The sequence below is a fragment of the Acomys russatus genome, chromosome 21 (assembly GCF_903995435.1).
Source record: "Acomys russatus chromosome 21, mAcoRus1.1, whole genome shotgun sequence".
Classification (NCBI taxonomy): domain Eukaryota; kingdom Metazoa; phylum Chordata; class Mammalia; order Rodentia; family Muridae; genus Acomys; species Acomys russatus.
Window position 1 is genome coordinate 7,354,012 of NC_067157.1, and position 12,087 is coordinate 7,366,098.

The 12,087-nt window shown below is 46.4% G+C and overlaps 1 protein-coding gene across 2 annotated transcripts in view; it reads left to right on the forward strand.

The window, feature by feature from the left end:
* Positions 1–12,087, forward strand: part of Crybg1 (crystallin beta-gamma domain containing 1) — a 112,795-nt gene that overhangs the window by 68,512 nt on the left and 32,196 nt on the right. For both annotated transcript variants that reach the window (XM_051164619.1, XM_051164618.1), the window contains exons 4-7: positions 3,181–3,228; positions 3,313–3,431; positions 6,687–6,849; positions 8,580–8,719. In XM_051164619.1, coding sequence (XP_051020576.1) covers positions 3,181–3,228; positions 3,313–3,431; positions 6,687–6,849; positions 8,580–8,719 — 470 coding nt within the window. The remainder of the gene's footprint in view (positions 1–3,180; positions 3,229–3,312; positions 3,432–6,686; positions 6,850–8,579; positions 8,720–12,087) is intronic.

The following is a 12,087-nucleotide window of genomic DNA, read 5'->3' on the forward strand; positions in this document are numbered from 1 at the left end:
GCTGTGGCAGCGTGATACGGTGGGGTTTGCTATGATCTCAGCACAGACTGTGATTTTGGAGGCTTTTGCAAACTTTACAGTTGGTTAGAGGTACGTCTGCAAAAACAGTGCTCAGGAGGCTGAGGCAGGTAGGTCGAAAGTTCGAGGCCTGCCTGAACTATATAGTGAGACTCTTAACAGGAGCACACACACAGAGGTTTTCAGCAGTCCTACACGCAGAGCCTCTTTTTCATGGATTTTGTGAACTGGTAGGTTTCAAACTTATAGTCTTTGGACCCATTTCCTTATAAAGATTAAGAGCCCCAAAGAGCTTGTGTTTATTTGGGCAGTGTGTCTGTGTCAGAGTGTCGTGTGTTAGAAGTCAAACCACCAGAAAACACATGTGCACATCCTGTAGCATTCAGAGTAGCCATCATGTGCCACAGGGCCCTGTGCTCCTTCATACATTACAGAGAAAAGGGCAGATAGCCTTTTGTTACAGGGCCTGGAGAGATGGCTCAGTGGTTTAGAGCACTGTCTGCTCTTCCAGAGGTCCTGAGTTCAATTCCCAGCAACCACATGGTGGCTCGCAACCATCTGTACTGGAATCTGATGCCTCCTTCTGGCCTGCAGGTGTACTTGCAGATAAGATCAGTCATATACATAAAATAAATAAGTAAATCTTTTAAAAATTAATTTAAAAAAAGAAAAAGAAATAGCTTTTAGCTCATGAGGTACCATGAAAGGTTCTTAGGGACAGCCCCTCCCATTCCCAACTACCCTACCCCCCCCCATCCCTCTCCCCCTGGGCACTGGGGACTAGTCTTCACATATGCCTATTAAGTTTTTCACCACTGAGCTGTATCCCTAGACCCGTTTTACTTACATCTCATTAACTTACCCAGGCTGGCCTTGAACTTGTATCCTTTGTGCTTCAGCCTTTGGAGAGAGCTGGGATATAGCCCTAGCCTCCCTGGGCATTTTCATCATCCTTTGTCTACCTGCACCACGTAGAACCCTAAAGACTTTCTCAAAACAAAACCAACCAACCAAACACCATGTCTCTCAAGTGTAAGATTTCTGCTGGGCTACTTGCCATTCATTACGCCTTTGTTCCTATTATTATTTCACTTTAGCTCAGCAAGTCCAATTTTTTTTAAATTAACTTTTCTCATGCTGAGGAGATGGCTCAGTTGTTAAAGCAGCTGTCTTGCAAGCAGCGGGCTGCAGGACTGGTTGGTCCCCCAGAACACCATGTGACTGTAAAGTGTGGCTGTGTGTGACTTCTGTGCTGGAAAAGGCAGAAGCGAAGTCCCCAGAGTAAACCTTTTAGCTAGGCTAGCCCTACTGGTGAGCTATGGATTTAATGAGAGACCTTGCCTCGCTATGTAAGTGTTCACCGGCATGAGTGCGCACGCACGCACGCGTACGCGCGCGCGCGCACACACACACACACACACGCACACACACACATGAAACAGAAAAAAAAAAAAGTTTTTCTCCAAAGCCAAGTCAAATGGCCTGAAAAGAAGAAAAATAAATAAATAAATAAATAAAGTGTTTTATTGACTTCTAGGCTTTTTATTTTTATTTTTTCAAAATGTCTTTTTTTTTTTTTTGCGTCTTAGGCTTTGTTGATTGTAGTTTATATTTAATGTGTTTCTTCGCTTTTGTTTTCAATTTTAGGGTTTTCCTTTAGCTTACTGACTTCTTACACGTGTGCACAACAGATTGACACACGCTCTTTGGGCTTCTAGTCATCCACGCCTTGTGGTCATAGTGCACTGGTGTGAGGCAAGAGGGGCAAGATCAAAGACAGGCCTCGGGAGACGCATCCTGGCCAGCCTGAGTGTAGACCATGTTTTGTAATATTTTTACATGTATAATTATTATTTTTACTATCTTACATATTTCGGGTTTTACTGGTCTTGTCAGGTGATCTTGTAGATGATTACTTCTGAAGCCATATAAAAAGCTATTTTTTCCCATTAAAAAGGGGAGATTAAAAATACCATGTACATGCCGGGCGCGGTGGCGCATGCCTTAAATCCCAGCACTCGGGAGGCAGAGGCAGGCGGATTGCTGTGAGTTCAAGGCCAACTTGGTCTACAAAGTGAGTCTAGGACAGCCAAGGCTATACAGAGAAACCTTGCCTCAAAAACAAAAACAAAAAAACCATGTGCTGGGCCAGTGGGATGGCCCAGGGTTTAGGAGAACTGGTTGCTGTTGGAGAGGACCTGGTTCAATTCCTAGTAAAGGCATGGTGGCTCATGACCATCTGTAACTCCAGTTCCAGGGCGTCCAGCACCTTCAGACTTCAAGATACATGGTACACATACATACATGTAGGTGAAACATTCAAACACATAAAACAAATCTTCAAATCTTTAAAAAGAAATACCATGTATGTGGTAAAATATACCTCCTTTTTTTTTTTTTTTTTTTTTTTAATCTTTTTTTCCTCTTGCTGTCCTGGGGATTGAACCCCCAGTCTTACACATGCTGGGTGAGTGCTCTGCCCCTGTGCCACATCCCTCACCCTCTTTTTCATCTTTTGTCTTGAGACCAAAAGTCTGGCTAAGTTTCCTAATGTGGCCTTGAATGCACCTTGCAGCCTACGAGTCCATGGCCTTGCGATTCTCTTGCTCCATATCCTTTCCTGTAGCTACAACTGCAGGAAGTACTCCTAGGCCCTACTGTGCACACTCTCATTTACACTAGTCCTTGTCACATGATGGAGAAGTTGCTGTGGCAACACAGTGTTTGTAGATCCAAGGAAGGTTTGTGTATGAACACACCAGTCGACTCGGCTCTTTCTAGATAAGTGACTAATGTATTCGATGATTTCTTTCTTTCCTCCTCCTTCTCTGAAGTTGCGGTTACTCAGATTCTTTGAAGTGCGGTCCCCTGCTTGGCTCTTAGTCAGTGAACTGATGTGAAGCATAGATCTGACTTTTAGGCCCTGAAGTTTCTTGTACTGGTGGAAATCCCCTAGACATTAGAATGGTGGCAAATTCATTTGGAAAAATCTTGTGATTTAATGGTGTAAATTCAAAGAGAACATGTAAAGCAAGGTAGGCTGCTTCAGAGCTGATCACCGGTAAGGTAAATATGTTCTGCCTAAAAGTAACTCAGGGGAGACATGGCAGCTGCCCCGTGAGGCTGTAATTGCTGACTGCGTTTTCATTCCTCTGATTGCAGACTCTTAGAGGAAGTGTGCACAACAAACTTAATCCCCGGCCTGGGAAGGTAAGGTTATTTTAATTTCTGGTGCAGATTCTCTCTTGGGCTGGTGAAGGGAGACTGAATGCTGCCATTTCCCTTTTCACACAGGTAGTGATATTCAGTGAGCCTGATGTCTCTGAGGAGTGCATTGAGGTGTTTGGGGACATCCAGGACTGCAGCTCTTGGCGCCTCTCCCCAGTGGTACTTGTGAAGGTTGTCCGAGGATGGTAAGTGCACTGCAGCTGCAGCTTACAGGGGTGTTGTTAGCATGCTCTGCAGCTGCAGCTTACAGGGGTGTTGGTGTGCACTGCGATGCAGCTTACAGGGGTGTTGGAGTGCACTGCAGTGCAGCTTACAGGGGTGTTAGCATGCACTGCAGGTGCAGCTTACAGGGGTGTTGTTAGCATGTACTGCAGGTGCAGCTTACAGAGGTGTTGTTAGCATGCACTGCAGGTGCAGCTTACAGGGGTGTTGGAGTGAACTGCAATGTTAGAGTGCACTACGGTGAAGCCTACAGGGGTGTTTGTTTCTCGATTACTTTTTGGACCTCACTGCTTGTTTATGAATATCTTTTATCAGCATAAATGACATAAGACACTGTTGATGGTAAGATAGGAAACACGTGTCTAACACACATGGTTTTGATTATTAAAAGTGATACACATTCATGATAGGCAAATCAGAAAAATACAGTAGAACAAACTTCCTTTTCCCATGAGTCTCCACATCACATCGCTTTGGATACAGTTGAGGCCCAAGATATGATTTTGACTCATGAGTGCCTAATGAGGTTGGTAAGAGTTGCATTTGGGAGCTGGAGTGAAGGCTCAGCAGTGAGGAGCACGTTCAGCTCGTCTAGAGGACCTGGGTTTGATTTCCAGCACCCACATGGTGGCTCAACACCCTCTGTGTGTAACTGCGGTTTCACAAGCTCCAACATCTTCCTCTGACCTCTGCAGGTGCTGCAGGCACACGGTACCCAGACAATGCATGCAGGCCAAACACAGCACAAAAACCCAAACATGTCAAATATTACATTTGTTCTGCTTATAGGTCAGATAGGACTTGTTAAAAAAAAAAAAAAAAAAAAAAACAAGCCTATAAGCAAACCTAGGCGTGGTGGCTCATGCTTATGATCCCAGCACTGGAGAAGCTAAAGGCCAGTTACTGTGAGTCCCAGGCCAGCCAATCTCTGGTGCACACCACAGAGCTGGCAAGCTGGTCAGCGGGTGGAGGTGCTTGCCACCAGGCTTGGTGAGCTGAGTTCCATTCATAGGGCACATGCAGTACTGGGAGAGGGCTGGCTCCCTCCCACAAGTTGCCCTCTGCCCTCCACCCAAATGCCATGGCTCATGTGCACAGGAGCACACAAACAAATACATTTTAAAAATGGAGACAAGATCTCACCTTGTAGACCAGCCTGGCTTTAATGGATAGATCTCACAGACCGGTATTTGCCTCCCAATGTTGGGGTTAAAGGCGTCTACCACCACACCCTGGCAATAATTAAAAAATAAATAAACCAAACAAATTTATAGGGAAAGAGAAATAAGTTTCTGACAGTTCAGTGAAAGAGTAACCTAAAATGCAGTTTACTTTCTAATTTTTTGACAAAAGGTAGTTTTGATTAAGACATTAGTGAGGGTGTAAATACTTTGGCAGTTACTATGGTTTTTTGTTTTTGTTGGTTGAGTTGTCTCTCAGAGATGCACAGGAAGTTGAGTAAAGAAAAATAACTGGAAGCAAATCAGAGTGTCTTGTTTGTCTTCACGGTGTGTGTACACACTGGGCTGAGGTCGAGAGGGCAAGCACTAAACATGGATGAGTCACTTGGGGGTTGCCCTCACACGGCTTACAGGAGGCAAGCCCTTGACCTTTGAGCTGTACCTCAGCTGCCTCCGTACTTCCTCAGACATCATCCTGCCAGGTGACCAGCCTGGCCTGGGACTCAGTGTGGAGCCTCAGGTGGCGCCACCTGTGATTCTTCTGCCTCAGCGTCTGGAGTAGCTGGAATGACAGCTCTATGCACCAGTCCCAGTTAGGACCTAAGAAGTAGTCGTGTTTCTTTTAAATCTCCATCTGGCAAATTATGCAATGTCTTTTCTAACAGGGCTTTTAGTATCTTAATATATTTTTAAAATACTGATCGTATTCGTTAGAAAAAGAAAATGTACTTTCATTATCAAATTGGCAGACTGGAAATTATGCTAAAAAACAAACTTTGCAGGGACCGTTTCGTTTGTTGTAGGACAGCTGCTGTCTCTTTTGCAAACTTTTGTTTTAACAGTTTATTTTTCAGTTAGATGTATGTGTGGGAGTTAGAGATGGTACGTGCACGTGAGTGCAGGTGCCCATGGAGACGAGAGGCATCAGACCCCCCTGGAACTGGACATAGCGGGCGGTGGTGTCACAATGATGTGCCAGGAATCGAACTCGGGTCCTTTTCAAAAGCAGTGCTCGCTCATAACCACTGAGCCATCTCTCCAGTCCTCCTTTAGCAGCTCTTACGGCTTCTTAAAGGTGTAAGGCCTCCCCATTCACTGTGATGCTTTCCTTGATGCTGTGTGGTTGCTGGGGAGAACCTTTCAAAAGCACTCTTTGTTAACATACATATAGTTCTTTGTATCAGCGTAGCTATTAATTTAACTGTGATGTACTGCTGAAGGGACCCGCTGCTGAAGGTTGCAGCCTCCATGACAGGATAGCTCTCTGAGCCTGGCGCAAGACAGAGGACACCTATTCCCTGTCTGTCCTTATTTGGAGGACGTCCCTGAGCTAGATGTCTGCCTTATCATAGAAGTAGCCTCTGACACAGTTCCCTGCAGAATGCTCCCCACACCCCATACCCACCCCACCCCACCCCTACCCATATGATAATTAGGTAATTGTGCCCCTGCATGGGCCATAGGACCAGTGCGGTTTTATGCAAATGAAGTACACTGTGAGCACCTATCAGACTGCCTCCTGGCTGCTTCTCTTTTCCGATATATTCCCCTCACCCCTGGAATAAGGTTGATCAGCCTCCCTGCAGCTGGCCCTGATGTCATTCCATCCTGCTTAAGGTCCCCAAGCCCTGCACCCCTGCTCTCTGCTCCTGCTGCCCTCATGGGCTGGTGGCAGACAGCTCCCTCAACCCCCTCCAGGAGGGAGGAGGAGACCCACAATGTATACATTATAATACCTCTAAGAGAAATATGTGGGAATGTACATGGAAGGGGAAAGTTCATCCAGAGAGCACATATGGTCACCTGTCAGTCTGCACTGTCAGTTCTAGGAACTTGGGTGCTCTGTCACAGTGATAACTCAGAATTCTCTTAAGTGCCTGTAAAGTTTTTGAATTATCTGAGGCTTAATAAGACCCTGTGAGGCTGGTCTCAGGAGGGAGAGCTTATGCCTTTCCTAGTTACTGATGTACACCATGTATTAGCCAGAATTAGGCAATCACGCCTGCCCCACTGTGACTTTTCTGTGTTTCCTGTCAGTTGGATTTTGTATGAGAAAGCCAATTTTGAAGGGCACTCCCTCGCTCTAGAAGAAGGTGAGCTGGAACTCTCTGGGCTCTGGGGCACGGAGGAGGAGATTTTGGATGAAGAAGCAGAGTCTGATAAATCAGTAGTAATTGGATCCATCAGACACGTGGTCCAGGTAGGTTCTGGGGAATGTGGACTTCATTCAGCACATGGAGATGAATGGCAGGGCTAATTTTACTTTAAGAGAATCTTCATTTTATGAAATAAGCTCGGTACTCTATGGATATGTGTTCTATAATGTATATATTTGTATACCACAAACCAACTCGGAAACTGCTGAACCATATCTCCAGTCCCTTGCTTAGTATTTTATTGCTGCATGAAAGTCTACTTTCCTTAGGTGCCTAAAGATATTTTACTTTAGGAAGACAGTCTAGAAATAGTTTGGTTGATAGCTCAGCTCGGATTTTATGAGGATTTAAAAATAGTATTTCTCTCTCTCTCCCCCTCCCTCTCCCTCCTCTCCCTCCCTCTTCCTCTCCCTCTCCCCTCCCCCCCTCCCCCCCCCTCTCTCTCTCCCCTTTTGCACCCTGGCTGCCATTAGGTGACACTGCACTATTCACACATGCTGCCATGCTATCCAGGTTCACCTTAGTTCCAAAGCAATGACCCTTGAGCCTATGAGCCCAAATAACACTTTCCTCTAAACAGCAGCAGAGCCCCAGGTTATCTGAGATATTTGAGGTCAATTCACAGAGGTGGGGGAGAGTTTCCTGCCCTTTTTTTTTTTTTTTTTGGTTTTTGGTTTTTCGAGATAGGGTTTCTCTGTGTAGCCATGGTTGTCCTACACTCACTTTATAGACCAGGCTAGTCCTGAACTCACAGCCCTGATCCACTTGCCTCTGCCTTCCGAGTGCTGGGATTAAAAGCGTGCGCCACCACACCCGGCTTCCTGCTTATTTTTTAAGGAAGAAGATATTGTCAACATCTTTCTTGGTAAACATATAATTTCTGGTGCCTTACAAATGAAAGATTAAATAACAACTTTATAGAGGAAGATGCTATAGATTGCAGGAGAGAAAAGTGGAAGGTTAGGGTTAGGTCATTCTCCAAGAGACCCTCCTATGAGTAACTGCTGCCAGTGACTGCAGCTGGTGCACACTGACTGGGGCAAAGCTTTAGGTGTGTGCAGAAGGGTGAGTCAGAGGGGCGAAGCACAGGGATCTATATCCTGTGTGCTGCAGCAGCAAAAGCTTTCCATGTTACTGCTTGCTTTGCGGCTCACCTGTACCCGACCCTTCATCGAAAGGATGAGTTAGTCTTTCTCATGGAGTCCGTAAATGAATCGCCATCATCTATCTGCCATTTGCAATTACAGTGAGCCTTAAGGTTATATCTTGAGTTTTTCCTTTCAGCTTTTTAAGATTGTATTTTCAGTTGTGTATAGGGGGCTATGTGCACATGAGTGTGGAAGCCTGTGGAATCCATCAGGGGAGGGCGTCAGATCCTCTGCGGCTGGAGCCGCTGGTGGCTTCCAGAAGCCCACTGCGGGTGCTAGGAACCGAACTCTAGTCCTCTGCAAAAGTAGCAAGTGCTCTTAGCCCCTGAATTCTCTCTCCTGCCCCTCTTTATCTTCTAAATACGCTGTGTGAGCACAACTGTTTGTACCTCCAGCTCCAGGTGACCTGATGCCCTCCTCTGCCCTCCACCAGGACAAGGCATGCATGGGCACACACACACACAACCACAGGAAGTTTTTTAAAATAACATTTTAAGTCAGTTGCAAGTGAAAGAATAATGAACTCGCAACAAGTTTAACACCCGGTGTGTTTACTGTATGCGGACTGAATATATATAGATGTGTGTGGGGGTTTTTTTTCCGTTTGTTTGTTTTTTGTTTTTCAGGATTACAGAATTAGTCAAATTGACTTGTTTACTGAGCCAGAAGGGTTAGGACTACTGAACTCCTACTTTGATGATACTGAGGAAATGCAAGGCTTCGGTGTGATGCAGAAGACCTGTTCCATCAAAGTGCACTGGGGCACGTAAGTCTGCTGTCTCAAATGCGTTCTCACAAGGATGTGTTAGGAATACTAGAGAGGATGCATGCGCTCAGTATGGTGGTCCAAAGTTCAGCCCCCATGGTTATACTTTACCCACAATGCTTTACCCGATGAACCATCACCCCAGCTTATCCTTCCCCCTATCCCTCCACCCCTAATGCCCTGTGCCCGGTCGTTTTTGGCATGTTAGGCAAGGACTTTACCAATAAGTTATATCCGACCCAAGGGAAACACATTTTTTAACACAGGGCTTTCCCCCTGGTCACAGAGAAAGCTAGCCGTTCAAAGCTGAGTAGAGGATTATACAGTCATGATAATTCCAAGGATGTAATTCAGGATTTCAAGTGGGATGGGCTCGAGCCGAACACTTCCTTGGATGCCATTGTTAGAGGATACTGTTGGGTTGGCCCTAGGAAACTGTAGGAATATTAGGAATATTTTGAAGGATACAGGGCTCTCTGAGATAGCGGAAACAAGGCTAAAAAGTCGAGGCACAGGACAGAGGATGTGGGGTCTAAAGTAGGCCTCAAAGCCCCAGACACATGGAAGGAATCTGCTGAAATGCGGGGGGGAAAAAACCCATTGAAGTTGCTTGATATTCTATATAAGCTCTCTTTCTTTGGAACAGTTATTATCATTATTTATTTATGGTGTATGTATATAGACATGTGTGTGCATGTACATGGCATGTGTGTGCTATGGAGTACGTGTGGAAGTTTGAGGGCAACTTTCAGGAAGTGCTCCTCTCTCTCCAACATATGGGCCCTGAGTACCGACCTTAGATCATCAGGCTTGGTATCTGCACTTTCACCCCACTGAGCCATCTTGCCACCCAAATCTCTTCCCCTTTTTAACAGTTTACTTCTGTGTGAGTTTTCTGAAATGCATAATTAGTTCAACGATAATGGATATAATTTGTAACTACGTACATATTCCGAAAGCACTGGCAAGTTTTTACAAATGGGATGTGCAGCCAAGGGTTTCATCGTGTGTCTTACAAAGTGGTCTAGGATATCTCCGAACCGATGGGAAAGTGTTCCTTAGTCATGTCTTTGGCATTCTGTTGGCCACTGTGAGACTTAGTTTGCCATTGTTGTCATCATGGGAGAATGGTTTGGTTGTGCAGACTGGAGGAATGAGGAACCTGCAGATCACAAATTCCTGATGTCCAGTCCCCAGAAATCGTCAATTGGAAGCATCTAGGTGCCTGGAGGATGAAGTTATGACTGTGGGCTTTGACTTGGCGTGGGTAGCACCATCTTTGAAGAAATGAAAGCTATTACAGGCTGTTTTCTGGCGTTCCATTGGCATCCTGCTGGAAGCAGCCAGTGACTGGAGGAGGAGCCTTTGGCTTCCTGAGGGGTGGAATGGTCTGACTCATTAGGTAGAGCGCTTCTTGTCACAGCCTCCTGTGACACAGCCTTCAAGTAGAGGACGGTATTCTATGTAGGGCTCCATAGGAGAGAGAGAGAGTAAGATGTAGGTTAGCTACCACCTTTATCGCTGTTTGTTCTTTTATTTGTCTAAATAAATTCCTAGAACAAAACCAGCCCTCTGTCTTAGTCTGTTTTCCGTGGCTTTGCTAAATATTGCATGCTGAGAACTAAGGAGGAAAGCAGGTTGTTAGCTCACAGCTGTAGGGGCTGAGCGGCATGGGGTGAATGACGGGCCGACCTGGCAACGGGGACTGTGAAGTCCACACAGGGCATCATCATGTGGGAGGAGGGGCGCACACAAGAGGCAGCAGCCTGGCTGTGGGTAATGGAGCTGATCAGGAAACACGCCTTAGTCCATGAATGGCTGACTCCTTTCATGAGGAAAGAGGCCCCAGGACTGAACTGACGACTGAATTACCTCTTGGAGGTCCTGTCGGATACCCTCTCTTAGTAACTCCCGGTGGAGGTTACATTTCCAACATGGCGTTTTGAGGGGAGCATCCAAGCCACACCACCCCCTTTTCCGTGAGTGAGACAGTGGCAAGGAAAGCATGGTGCTGGCTTGCCGACAGGCAAAGGCCGCTCACTAGGGCAGGATTTAGGATAACTGGCTGCTGTGTAGAGATAGACTGTCCAGAAGGGAGTGTGGAGCACAGGAAAACAGTTGGGAGGCAGGTGCAGTCATACAGGCAAGAGATGACGGTGGCTTAGATGCTGTGCTAGTGCTGGCGGGAATTGAGATACATTTTAAAGGCAGAGCTGGCAGCATTTGTTGGTAAACTTTACTTAGGTGCAGGGCTCTGAACCCTGGCCTGTTCTGAGATGGAGGCCTATAGGAACAGTGTGAGACGAAGAGGGGAATTCAGAAGTTTCTTGGTGGGGATGGGGGTGGGGGGGAGACAGGTTAAATCTGAGATCCACTGTGAGTAAACCCGGGAGGGCAGGAGGGTAACTGGGAGTGTGAGCCTGGATTGCAGGGAAAGGTTGCAGGTAGGCTGGGAGTGAGTCCTGCACCTAGAGATGGTATTGAAAGGCCTGCGAGTGTAAGTCAGGGTTAGAGCCCGTGCCTAGAATGCGGATGGCCTGGAGGTTAGTCCCCAGTACCAAAGCCAGGAGAAGAGAGTCTGCGTGCAGAGCAGATAGATGAAAGCCAGTTTTAAAAGGGAAAATGACCATTGAGAAGACTTTAAATTAGGTACCACATGAGGTCCCAAAGACCAGTGGATAGGTTGAGGGAAAAGATGCTATGTGCCTTAGGCAGGTTTATGTTGAGAGACTGGGAGAAAATGGCTTTATAAGCACAGCCTGTGGCTGTGCACTTCAGTGCCAGTGACCTCGTAGAAGCTGCCTCCCATGTCTATTGAAAGCCCAGCTCCCTGAGCTCAGTGGCTGAGCTCAGGATGTTAATGCTTTTACAGATCCCCAAGGAAACCTGAGTAAGCTGAGAGGATGTGTGTATCTGGCTACTTTCTCCATCCACCCCTTTCCTCCCTGTGTGGGATTACAGAGCCGCCGCCAAACCTGACTAGGTTGGGAGGATTTAACTGGTAATAAGCTCTCGGGTCATTTTGCTGCTGGTGGTGTCCCAGCCTCTGAGGGTGTGAGCAGAGAAGTCCTGGACGGGGTGGAGGCTGTCCTAGATCCCATTAGAAGCACAAGCTTGGGCCTGTGCACCCTAGATTAAGTTCCTCTGCACGTGTGTGAGGCTGTCACTGGCCTTCTCAGATTCATTCTTGAGGAAATGAGTAATTCTTAACTAAATGTGCCTTTCAAATTCTGTTGACTATGAATGGTTTCTAAACCTTTGATTTAGCAGTTGGCTAGCTTAACCCCCCCCCCCCCCCCATCCTCTTTGAGGCAAAGGCCAGCTCGCATAGTTCTAGGATGTATTTTCATAAGAACAAAGGATCTTGG